A 13,546-nucleotide genomic window follows, 5' to 3' on the forward strand; every position below is an offset into this window, starting at 1 on the left:
ATGTATAACATCTTTGAGTCAGCAGAACTGGCCAACGTGGCAAGGACCCAAATACATGATGCAGATTTTTTTAACAACTACAAAGAGGACATCTGGCAAGAACTACGAAGAAGATATCCCCTGAGAATCTCAATTGACTCAATATCATTAGGAACACTTAATGATACGGACGACCCCATGGCCTTTATTCACCAAGCCAGACGTGAATGGATAACAGAAACGGGAAATATGCCAGAAGTTGACAACGTCCACTCTTCCATGTTCCGTAGAAAAATCATTCAGGCCCTCCCTGTCCCAATACAAGACAAACTACTGGACACAGTTGGAATCTTCAATATGACATTCGAGATGTTTACAGATAACGTCACACATGTAATCCAAAGATACAGGGAACAGAAACAGAAATTGGCAAAACAAGATGGAGAGGCCATCAGAAAACTAACACAATTACAGATCCAAGACAAACAGGATGAGAAAAAACGGATCCAAGCAGTGATGACGATGCAACCACAACAACAGACTGTAACAAACAACCAAAATAATGGAGGAAGGAGATTCCAAGGACCAGCCCCATACAGACCAGGGGGACAATTCAGACCAGAAGGACCACGGCCCGGCCAAGGAGAAGAGACGACAGAAAATGCTTGAACTGCGAAAAATGGGGCCACTATGCTAGAGACTGTCGCTCACAGACAGTCTGCAGAAGATGTAAGAGACAAGGCCACATGGCAAGAGACTGCCGAGCGCAGATGGCCCAGGGTCCAGTGAACCCATACAGAGGACCACCACGGGACTTCTGACTAACTAAAGATGACAAAAGCTACATCCAAGCCCTGATAACGAACCCAATGGAACAAGATCCAATCATTCAAGTAACCATTAACGGAAAAAATCTACCATTCCTGGCAGACTCAGGAGCAACATTCTCATCAATAAAAAATGAACTGGCAGGAGAACTACAGAGATCCAACAAATTCATTTTTGCAGTGGGCTTACTTGGCGAAGCAACAAAAATGCAATTTTCCACACCAGTTGACATAACGGTCCAGAACAAAACAATAAAAATTCCCCTCCTCATTTCAGAAAACACACCTGTTAATCTACTAGGAAGAAATGCCTTGTGCAGGCTACAGGTGGCCATCATCTGCACACCCAAAGGAGTGAAGTTGGAACCAATCCAAGAAATGCAGGTCCAAGAAACCGAAATGGACCAAACCCCAACAGTTTACTGGCTGGGGGACATCAGTGATGAACTTTTGAGGCCAATAGAGATGTGGAAACAATACATGATGAAAATCATCCCAAAAGCCAGACCACCCACCTGCCCAACCCACTGCACACTTAAATACTTTCAACAAGATCCTCCCACAGCGGATGACTGGATCAAAGAACAACCAGACAGGGTTAACCTAACATCAACAGCCATCATCATCGGACCGCAAGGAGCAGCAATGAGTATCGAACCCAACGCCTACCTAACAAAGGAATTTGAGGTTCCAAACAGCGTCCCCCACATCACAATACTCATAAATGAAGGGTACACTTCTAAAAAGTTGGGGCCAATGATGAAAGAAGCCGGAAAACTACGGATATGGACACACAAGGAAAACCATATCATGGAGAGCCAAGATGGAAGGTTCCTGAAAATAATGACGGACGCTCAAGGAAATACAAGACCAGAAGTAATCCTGCTACCATGCGATGAACCTACAAGGGACCCAAAACGACTGATGAAGGAAGAAATGCTGTCAATCGTTCCATCCGAACTGTGGGCGAAAAGTGACACAGATGTCGGACTGATGAAAAATGCACAACCAGTCTCAATCAAACTGAAAGAAAACACCACCCTTCCATTTGTGCCACAATACCCGCTGTCAGATCATGTGCTAGAGGGAACCAGCAGAACTCTACAGAAACTGGAGGAACTAGGAGTGGTGGCAGAAGAGATGTATCCAGTAACGAACACCCCAATCTGGCCGATTGAGAAACCAGGAAGGAAGGAAGTCAGACTGACAAACGACCTGAGGAGACTGAACGAAATTGTTGAAGATATAGACACAGACATTCCAAATCCCTACATCCTGTTATGTAACTTGACACCAAATCACAAGATCTTCACGGTAATTGACCTATGCTCGGCATTTCACAATGTAAGGCTTCATCCCGACAGCCAACACCTGTTCGGATTTAAATACGGACACAAACACTTCAAATATCTCAGGCTGCCTCAGGGTCTTAAAATATCACCAGCCATTTTTAACGACCTTCTGAGAAAAGACCTGGAACAGATCAAAGAAAAGATCAACAGCACAATCTTGATCTACTGCGATGACATTTTGATTGCTGCACAGGACAGAGAAACATGCCACAAGGACTCAATCACGCTTTTAACCCACCTAGCCGAAGGGGGACATAGAGCATCGCTGGCGAAACTACAGTACTGCCAAGAAAAAGTTGAATACTTAGGCAGGCGGATTTCACAGGGAGAAAAAGCCATACTCCCTTCACAGATTGAGGCAATCACCAAAATGCCAAAGCCAAGAACGGTTAAAGAAATGATGACGTTTCTAGGAATGGCAGCGTACAATTCAGACTGGATCGACGGATTTGCAGTCATTGTTAAGCCATTAAGAGACCTCATAAGAGAAGAAGGGGTCCGCAACCTCAAACATCCACTCACATGGACCGTGGCCGCGGAACAAGCTTTTGAGGACATTAAGAGAGCCATGCAGACAGCACCAACATTGGCGATAGCAGATTATAACATGCCGTTTTTGCTATACGTCTCGTGCAGAAACAACCATGCATGCGGAGTTCTAGCACAAAACACCGGGATAGGAAAAAGTGCACAATGCATAGCATACTACACAATCGCTCTGTCACCGGTAGAAATAGGACTTCCAGAATGCTACATACACCTAGCAGCCGTTCATCTAATGTACGAAAAAGCATCTGTTGTTACCATGGGCTACAAGGTGGATATCTTAACACACCACAAGGTGGTGAGTTTGCTGGAAAAAAGCAACTTCGTTCTCACAAATCAGCGCATTTTGGAGTACTACCGGATTTTGGAGTACCCCGACGTGTCGATCAAAACATGCAGAACCAAAAACCCGGCGGACCTCATCCCTCTACCAAGTGAGGGAGAGGAACACGAGTGTGAAGAAGTGACCGAAAAACACATGAAACTGAGATCAGACTTAGAAGCTAAACCACTATGCTGGCCACATGAAAAATTTTTCGTGGATGGCTCATGCTACAGAACATTACAGGGCTTGGCATCAGGATATGCTGTGGTCCGACACGACCCTCAAACAAACAAATTCGAAGTGCTGGAAGCGCAAAAAGCTCAACAACCGTGTTCCGCGCAAAAAGCCGAACTTAAAGCGCTAATCCGAGCATGTGAACTAGCCGAGGGTAAACACGTAACGATTTACACGGACTCCGCGTATTGCCACTCCATTGTACATTTGTTCGCAGGAATGTGGAAGAACCGCGGCTTCCAGAGATCCGACGGATCACCGGTCCAACACGCCGACGAAATTAAACAGCTACTGGGGGCACTTATGAAACCAAAAACTATTGCAATAGTTAAATGCCCAGCTCACGTTAAAAGTGACACAATCGTCGCAAAAGGAAACGACGAAGCCGATCGAGCGGCCAAACAAGTAGCTGCAAGCTTGCAAGCTGTAATTGAAACAGCGACTTTTGACTTGGAAGACAAAATTACCATAAAAGACATTGTACTGATGCAACAGAACGTACTGGACACACAAAAAGACTGGTGGAGACAGAGGGGAGCACAGATGGACAATGAACAGGTATGGCGGACTCATGACGGACTCATTGTGCTCCCAGACGACCTTATGACTTTGTTGATAAGGGAAGGTCATTCAGTAAGCCACGACTCCAAGTCTCAGGTAATAGCGAAGATTCGCAACTGGGGTTTCTGGGGGTATAACCTGCATGCCCATGTAGAGAACTACATCGCACGGTGTGAGGTTTGTATAAAGAATAATGTCCGAAAGTCCCTGAAACCAACCCCAGGAACTTTCCCTTTGAGAGGCCCCTTTTCAGAACTGGTGATCGATTTCATCGACCTGATACAAAGAGTCCAAGGAAAAAGGTACGTTTTGGTGGCCGTGTGCAGATTTACGAAGTGGGTGGAGGCAACTCCGACCCGCCGTAAATCTGCCGAAGAGGTCGCAAAATTTCTGATCAGAGAAGTCATCCCCCGTTTTGGAATTCCAGATCGGATTTCATCCGATAACGGCAGGGAGTTTGTTGAAAAAGTCCTAAGCCTTGTCTTACAGGGTTTACAGATTTCACAACGACTGGGCAGCGTCTACCACCCCCAGTCACAAGGACAGGTCGAAAGGATCAACGGAGTCTTGAAAAACAAACTCCGGAAAATATGTGAAAGCACGGGGTTGACATGGCTCGACGCTTTGCCAATAGCTTTGATGCATATCAGAGGTACGCATAATCGCGAGCTAAGATTAACGCCACACGAGCTACTAACTGGACGAGCGATGCCAACCCCGCTGTTTCGAACATATAAAGGAGCCTCTCTGGACACACTGAACAATGAACTAAGGGAGTATGTGAAACAATTGATTAAAGTGCAGGATAGTTTGGTGTCACATGTTCTCTCTGTGCAGGAAAACGATTCTAGAAGGGAGTTGGAGGAGGAGCCAAAGATCAAACCAGGAGATCTCGTGTACGTGAAGGTGTTCCGCAGACAGTGGAACAGCCCGAGGCGAGAGGGGCCGTACGAAGTCACACGAGCCACCAGAACCGCAGTTCAGGTCAAAGGGAAACCGACCTGGTTTCACCTGTCCCACTGCACGCCAACATCCACGACACGAGCAGATGATGACAGCCAAAGGGCGCTCCCGAGTCTCTGGCTCCTGGTCATGGGTCTCATGATGTATCAGGGGGGCCGGGCACAGCAACCAGAGATGGTCCCGCCGCCCGAACCAGATCCCGGACGGGATCCGGTCCAACCTAACCAGGACGTGCTGAACAGACCACCTCCCCCCGACAGGACACAGGAAACCGGACAGAGACACGGCAAGGCTACAATAAGAGCAGTTCACACGACAAAGATAGAACCACGACAGACCACTATCATAACAAGCAACGGAAAGGTGACATTGTTATATGACTACATAACCTCAAAATACGGACGTGTGGCACTTAGACGGGGCCGGCAGACTGGGATTCAAATGATCCCGGAAGTAGAACAAGCACTGTATAAATGTGTTGGGCAGATGATGAATATAATATTACCAGACCAAAGATATTATGAACAATGTATATTTACAGTAGCATGGCAGACCACACCAGATCGGGAACTGAAGATTATGGATGAGACGACGAAGTTCCAGTTGAAGGAGACAGAGGAAGCGATAAGAGCAGCCAAATGCGACTTCCAAAATATGCCACCCTATCCAATCGAACAAAGTCTGACGGTAGGGTGTATCGCAGATTCATGTTTTGTAATACTTCCAGGAGGACAACTGCTGGAAGCAGAGACGCCAGAAGGGACAATGAGAGGAATGATAATAACGGGGACATGGGATGAGTCACTCTGCCAACTCCACATAAGAGACAGGACGACTCAACGAACAGCCGACGACGTAGAGCCAAGAAGGAAGGAAAGAACGGAGACAGACGTCATGGTAAACATTTCCCCGGAGCCGGAAGAGCCGGGGATACCAGCAAACACGCTCGCTGTAACAGGGTATGGAATGGTGAGACAATTGGAGGAAATTATGACTGACTGTGCTGTTAAGGTTTGGTTGTCAATAGTCCGGGACAGAGCGGAGCACTTCATGATCTGGCATCCCCTGGTGGCAATAATAAGAGGTAAGAGTGAGCGTGGGGAAACGGCATGGTCATTGGCCCTCCCACACACGGACCTCACCATAGAGATGGGGGTCACCGAGGGTAAGTGTGCAGACGTACCAGACACAAGACTCACAATGATTGTAGATATAGCCTGTAGTGGACACGGCTGTGCAGTATTTGGACTGGGACAAGGATGGATAGACGCCTCAACCATAGAACAGACTAATTACCGCATCAGAATGATGGTCGAACAACAACCAATAGGGAAAATGCAAGAAAGTGTTCTATTATACAGTAATCCCATAGAACACATACCCATATATGCTGAGGACTTAACAGTGAATAAGAACTTTGAGGACTGTGTTGTAGGCCTAACTGTAAGACTTTTTGGCCACATATGGAAACAACTGCTCTGTTACATGACATTGTCGTGGAGGGTGATCGGGCGGACTGAATCACAATACATTGAACTGGCTGACCCGACATCAGGGTGGCTAGTTCAAGAACGGGTCCAAACGCCAACCTGTACAATACCATCAGGCTCCCGTGGACCAGTGAGGATTAAAGTGGAATGCAATGACCAAAAATGTATGATGATGAGGAAACCATTGAAATGGATGAATAAAGCTGAAGCGGACAGATTTTGGCCAGGCCCGATAAGAGGAAAGGGCTATGGACTTGCTGAAACCACACAATGTACTGATAGGTTGCCATTTCTGTCCCTAGAGCCGAGGAGACCGCAACTCGTCCAGGGCGACAGCACGCACCAGAACTGGCCGAGCGGCGACCGGACGCAGAGAGATGCACGGAATAATGGGGAAAACACAGGTGGTGTGGTAATACGACCAAAACGTGCAGAACCACGGGGCGCACAGATACAGGGAGACGGTAAGACCAATCCAGAACAGAATCGGGCTACGATGTCATGGCGTGAGGCCATAGCCAAGGCGGCGGCCGACGTTAAAACATGGGTCGAAGGTAAGATTGTCAACCCATGGACGACGGAGACAGGCGTGATAGATGCACCGGAGGAATTCCTATATGATTTAGCTACACGAAATATGTGGTACCGCTGGGTAGAATATGTAGCAGACTCAGCGGGCGCGACGAACTGTTATGCATGTACTACAGCCAGACCAGAGAGGTTAATGCTTGTAGACCCGGAGCATAATTGGCAGGAATGCGAGACCTTAGAGGAACAATGGCTCGCCGACACGGGAAATGAGGATGGCCTCCTTTGGTGCCCCGCCCGATGCATGTCAATCTTGGCATCACCAGAATATCAGTCACTGCATACTCAATGTGGCCAATATGTTATGAATCTAAGAAAAGGACTAGCGGGTCTGATACCCCCTAAAGAAATCCCATTAGTACCCGTTGGTCAATTCGAATGTTTCCAAAAATGGGACGGTCACCTGGGCATAGGAAAGGTAAGACGGTCTCTGTGCAAATCACTGTGGTATGTTGATGAAAAATGTACTAAGGCCCATTTAAGACCAGCTTTAAGGGTAATAGGCTTAACAAATGTCTCCATCTATGCATGCCCCTTTCATAGCCAGACACTACCGATTCCAGACACCTACTGGTACTGCGGGGGAACTCGACTGCTCGCCACTCTTCCGGAAGGCTGGATCGGGAGGTGCGCGCGGGTACAGACGGTGGCGGACGTCACGATTGTTCCGGTAGACGCAGAGGACACACCGATAGAGGGGGGTAATACAACCACACCACCTGGTAGGTTAGAGGGACATAGGCGACACAGGAGAGCCCTTCAGGAAGACCCGAGAATATGGTTCTCGTCAATTGGTCAACCTAAGGGTATTCCAGAACAGTTTAAGGTGCGTAATGAAGTTGCGGTAGGATTCGAAGCGCTGATGCCGATCGTTAGCATAATTAAGACGACGGAATGGCTTAATTACGTGTTTTTCACGCTGCATAGGTTCGCTAACGCGACGGATGATGCGTTATCGGCTCTGGGTGAACAGTTATCGGCAACCAGTATAATGACATTGCAAAATAGACAGGCCTTGGACTGGCTCCTAGCAGCCCAAGGGGGAGTATGCCATGTTATTGGCACAAAGCAATGTTGCACGTTTATTCCTGATGTGATGTCCAAAACAGGAGAGTTCACACGGGCCATGGCCACACTCAAAGGACTGAAACAGGAAATGACAAAGGCTACGGAAGGACAGGAGAGTTGGGGAGCTGGACTGAGCCGCTTCTTCGACAATTGGGAAGTATCACTCTTACAATGGTTCACTGGAATAGCTGTGTCTCTGTTGGTTATGGCCTTTGCCTTATGCTGCTGTATTCCAGTGATCCGGACCTTGGTGATTAAAGCAGTGACCAAGCAGATGGCGCTGCTAGCTCCGAGGGGGACTGCCATACAGACGGAGCATGACGGCGGCACCTTGGTGCCACCAAGAGACCTTAAGCTGGAGAACAGCAGCCTCAGTTCGGAGGATGAGGAGGAGGAGGTCTCAGCAGACTTCAAGGGGGTTTGCTGAACGCCCACAAAGAGGAGACGACAGGAGGAGCTGCTTCGCTTTGCATTGCTTTTTGCAACCTGCTACAGCTGTGTTGATCAAAATACCCCTGAAGGGGTACATGCCCATGGAAAGCAGAGTTTTCCCTTGCCCCACCTTCAACTCCATGCATGGCAGGCCAGTGTGGAGACTTCATGACACACGAGGTGTCAGAGGGTGGAGAGTTATAGACTGGAAATCGGTTGGAGAAAAAGGAAGAAGGGACTGAAATGATTAAATACAGTCATGAAGTGATGAACAAATGAATAATGACATGTATAACATCTGTTTGATTAACAGGCGGGGACCGTAGGATGTCGATGGATTTAATTTTTATACGCTTATTTTTATTAATTAAAACACAATTTTAAAGGTCAAGATACATCACATAATACATATAGGAGATGCGTCGTTAACTAAGGGAGGAGTAGACGGTTAAACAGCGCGAGAGGGTGGAAATAAAAGATCGGGGTGGTAGAATCGGGGAAGGAAGTTCTGGATACAGAGTAAACTGCTTAGGAGGATGACCCCAGACCCCGGGTCATCGAGTAGATGGCTCTGTGAGGGTGCAAGTCCAATGTGTACCCAAGCAGAGGGTCATATGTCGTTTTTCCTTAAAGAATGTCATACTGAAGGTTTTTTCCGGCATATACTAAGCAGTAGAAAGTGTCCAGTAACTGAAATTGGGGTTTTTACGTCAATGAGGGACAGACGTAGGGATCGTATGGCGCCGGACTGAGCTATCAGCCAGCCGAGGCCATAGGATCATCAGAGTGTGAATGAGTGTGGATGAGAGGCAGAATGATGGGTTAACAATGTTATCAGATATTTAGACTTGTAACCGGTATAATCATATTAAGTAATCAATAATATACTCATGTGTGTTTTACATTGAAGTTTTAGCAGCTTGCATGCCAACATCAGAGTTATATCACAATGATAGAAGAAGGATAACACGGTTTGATAATGGTCATAGAAAAATGACCAGAGGGTGGAGTCTGTGGAGGAAAAAGTCAGTTAAGGACACTGTTCGCAGGATGACCTTTGTTGTGGATTTTGCCCGTATCCTTAGCTGACTTTTCTCCACACCTTTAAAAACAGCCTACGTGAGTAACCGGCCGGGACCAGATCCAGAGGATAAACACACACGAACCAGGAGCAGAGTGGCCTAAAAGTTCCGAGAAAAGCTGGGAAGAAGGCCAGTTCTTTTCCCTTATCGGGGATGTTGTAAGAATGTTTATATGGGAGTGAATGTGTGTGAAAGGTCTGATGGGAAACAGATGTGGAAGATAGAAACTTCTAGAAGGTTTTGGAAGGAGAGGAGGGGTCGGAGAACGAGCAAAAAGATCCTGCATAGCAGGATCTGGTCAGTTCGTGCGGTCTGAATTTACCAGCAACCTTTGTGCACTGCAATAAACCATTTAAAGAACGTATCGGAGTCAGATTCTCTTTAAAGCGCGAGTGAAGTTAACTGTCAAAGCCGGAGCCGACCGGGGAAGAAGGAGAGAGGGAAGCAGAAAAGGAGCTCCAGCCGGGAGGCGCGCCCCTTCTCGTGGACGGAGCACGGTCTCGGAGTCGGGGACTCGACCGGGCAAAAGCCACAACACTATCTCTGCTCTTCTGAAGGAAGTTTTCCAGCTGGACAGGGAGGTACGAGTGGATCGCTCTCATCGTAGTCTAATTCAGCGAAGGCCTGGAGACAAACCACGCGTAATCATCGGCAAATTACACAGTGAAGGAGACGCCATGGACATCTTGAGAAGAGCGCGTAACAGCGGAGGTAAACTTAACTACAAAGGACACCCGATTGCCATATTTCCAGACTATACAGTCGGCGTTGTTAAAGCCAGGGCTGCCTTTACCAAGGTCAGGAAAATGCTCCGTAACAGACCCGGTGTCCGCTACGGTATCCTCTTTCCCGCCAGACTCCGCATCTCCCACAACAACGTAGAAAAGGAGTTTGTGGATGCTGATAAAGTCATGGACTATGTAAAAGAAAACATCGTCATCCCAGCCGAAACTGAAGATGACAATCACCCTGTCAGAGAGTGCGAGACAAAAGGTAACAAAGTATAGTAAGAGAAAATTCTGAGGCATAATGTCCATTGTAAATGAATAGTTGTGCAGTGGCCTGAGTTAAATTGTATAGGTAGGCCTATATATCGGTGCGCAATCCGATGCGACTTAGAGCTGCTCGCTCAGCCACACACACTGAACTACAACGTGTTTTTTCATCTCAAAGAACTGGAAAGATCTTGGTACTAGTTTCGCTCAGAGTTCCTTTTATTTTCCTAGTTACTGTTCTTGTTCAGATCCCACTGTTCCCCGGGGATCATTTAGCAGTCAAAAGAGTTGTAAGAAAGTGCTTTGTTCAAATTTTACACATAACCGTATGCTCATACGTAAACATTCTGGTTTTTGTTGTTCTTATTTTTATTATTTTTCATTTGTTTTCAGGCTTATTTCTTTCTGATATGCATGCATTCCTGGGTTGTCATGTAGGTATCTATCTGCATTTTATGTTGCCTTTTGTGATCAATAGGACAAAACACTCCCTAGTATTCATTTACATTTCTAAATATGTGACCGCTTAGAGTTATAAGCTATAACGTCAAAAGACTTCATAGCCCAATCAAAAGAAAGAAAATCCTTGGTCAAATCAAGAAAGATAATTGCCAAATCGCATACCTACAAAAGACACACCTGTCTGATATGGAGAATGACAAATTGAAAAAGTCATGGGCAAATCAGGTATTCTACTCATCCCACAAGTCAGGCAGAAAGAGAGGTGTCGCTATTCTGGTGCACAGGCAGGTAAATTTCACACCTCTTACCATATGTAAAGACCCAGAGGAAAGATATGTGTTGGTTAATGGAGTAATTGATGGAATGCAGGTTTCCCTCTTTAATATATATGCTCCTAATGAGGACAAGCCTAATTTTATGCATAATATTTTCAATATAGTGCTCCAACAGAGCTCTGGAATTCTATTGCTTGGAGGAGACTTTAATTGTGTTATGTCCCCCCACTCAGATAGACACTCCAGTTCCAGGAGCCCTGCCTCTCAAATGAGTAAGGTGCTAAAGCATCTGACAACAGAATTAGGTCTGGTGGACGTCTGGAGAAGCAGGTACCCCAGGATCAGAGATTATACCTTTTATTCACATAGACATTCACCCTATTCTAGAATAGACCTATTCTTCACCCCTAAAACAGAAGAGCATAGAATAGAAGACATTGAAATTTTACCAATTACCTTATCCGATCATGCTCCTCTAATATTATCATGGAATTTAGGGCAAACACCAAAAATTAAACATTGGAGACTTAATGCATCACTTTTGAATGACAGGGAATTCCGTGACTTTATAAATGGTGAATTAGATACTTATTTAGAACTAAATGCCACTCCTGAAATATCGTCCTTGATTTTTGTGGGACTGTGTTAAGGCTTACATCAGAGGCCGTATTATATCTTTTGCGAGCACTAGGAGAAAGAAAAGAGAGGCTCAGCTGTGTGACCTGGAGTATAAAATAAAATGTTTAGAGCAGCAACATAAAAAGACACCAACCCCTGACCTGCTACGCAAGCTTAAATCTATGCAGAGAGAACTCGACAGCCTAATTACGGAGAAAATAGAGGGCACTTTAGGATTCACCAAACAAAAATACTACAAAAAAGGCAATAGAGCGGACAGATTGCTAGCAATAACACTTAAGAAGCAACAGTCTTCAAATATGGTCCAAAGACTGAGGTCTGATCATGTCACAATCACTGAACCAGACTATATCGCAGATTGTTTTGCTAAGTATTACAAGTCCCTGTATAAAAACACTGACACCTGTACAGATGATGAAATATTGGAAAAATTATTGAAGGACATTCAATTGAAAACACTCCCTGAATCTATGGCAAAACAATAAGACGAATCGATTAGAGAGCAGGAAATAAAACAGGCAACATCCAATCTGAAAAATAACAAAAGCCCTGGACCGGATGGTTTTATTAACGAATTTTATAAAATCTTTACAAAAAAAGTCACACCCTTACTGTTAAATGCCTACCAACATGCACTACAATCTAGTTCTATGGCACCTTCCTGGAATGATGCTACAATTGTTGTGATACGTAAAGAGGGCAAGGACCCAACCAATTGTCAATCATACAGACCAATATCATTACTAAATACAGACCTGCGCATACTTACATCAATTTTAGCCAAACGTGTCAGTAAAGTTATTACAGAAATTATAAATCCAGACCAGACTGGGTTCATAACAGGGAGGTACTACGGGGATAATGTTCGCAGATTGTTAAATCTAATGTCTTATTCCAAAGCTGAACAAAAGGAAGCAATGATACTGTCTCTTGACGCTCAAAAGGCGTTCGATCGTGTATCCTGGCAGTACTTAATTCACACACTGCAAAGATTTCAATTTGGCCCAAACTTCATAAAATGGATAGAAATTCTGTATTCCAGTCCACAAGCTGCTGTAAAAGTAAATGGGACGATGTCCGAGAGGTTCTCATTAGAGCGTGGCTGCAAGCAGGGATGTTCTTTGTTGCCTCTGTTGTTTAATATCAGTATAGAGCCTTTAGCACAGTTAATTAGAGATGACAATAACATTAAGGGATTTTCAATAAATGGAGAGCAACATAAATTGTCTATATATGCCGACGATGTGCTGTTATATTTGTCTGAACCTGAAATAACAATTCCCTATTTAAAGAAGCTAATCAACGATTATGGACACCTTTCTGGTTATATGGTTAATCTAGACAAAACATTGGCTATGGATATAGGGGGCAATATACGGCAAACTATTAAGGTTCAAAGTGGATTTAAATGGCCTAAAAACGGTTTTAAATATCTTGGTATCCAAATTCCTCCATCACTTGCAGATTTATATAATGCGAACTATAAGCTTGTTATAGGGAAAATCAAGAAAGATTTGGAGCGGTGGACGGTCCTGCCTCTGTCTCTCTCAGGTCGCATAGAGAGCATATGTATGAATGTGCTGCCAAGGCTTTTATATCTCTTTCAGATGCTGCCAATAAATATCCCCAACTCCACATTCAACGAATTAGACAAGCTTTTCTACAAATATATATGGCAGGGAAAACGCCCTAGGGTGAGGCTACAAACATTACAGTTATCAAAAACAC

At 45.3% G+C, this 13,546-nt stretch overlaps 1 protein-coding gene across 2 annotated transcripts; it reads left to right on the forward strand.

The window, feature by feature from the left end:
* Positions 1-770: 770 nt before the first annotated feature.
* Positions 771-8,997, forward strand: LOC121634675. 2 transcript variants are annotated; one of them, XM_041977531.1, is made up of 2 exons: positions 771-854; positions 1,212-8,997. In XM_041977531.1, exons 1-2 carry the CDS (start codon positions 849-851, stop codon positions 8,358-8,360), a joined length of 7,155 nt encoding a protein of 2,384 aa, XP_041833465.1. In that variant the 5' UTR covers positions 771-848; the 3' UTR covers positions 8,361-8,997. The 2 variants fall into 2 exon arrangements, with proteins under 2 accessions (XP_041833465.1, XP_041833463.1); XM_041977529.1 differs by having other exon boundaries at positions 782-865; positions 1,223-8,997.
* Positions 8,998-13,546: the final 4,549 nt, after the last annotated feature.

The sequence above is a fragment of the Melanotaenia boesemani genome, chromosome 23 (genome assembly GCF_017639745.1).
Source record: "Melanotaenia boesemani isolate fMelBoe1 chromosome 23, fMelBoe1.pri, whole genome shotgun sequence".
Classification (NCBI taxonomy): Eukaryota; Metazoa; Chordata; class Actinopteri; order Atheriniformes; family Melanotaeniidae; genus Melanotaenia; species Melanotaenia boesemani.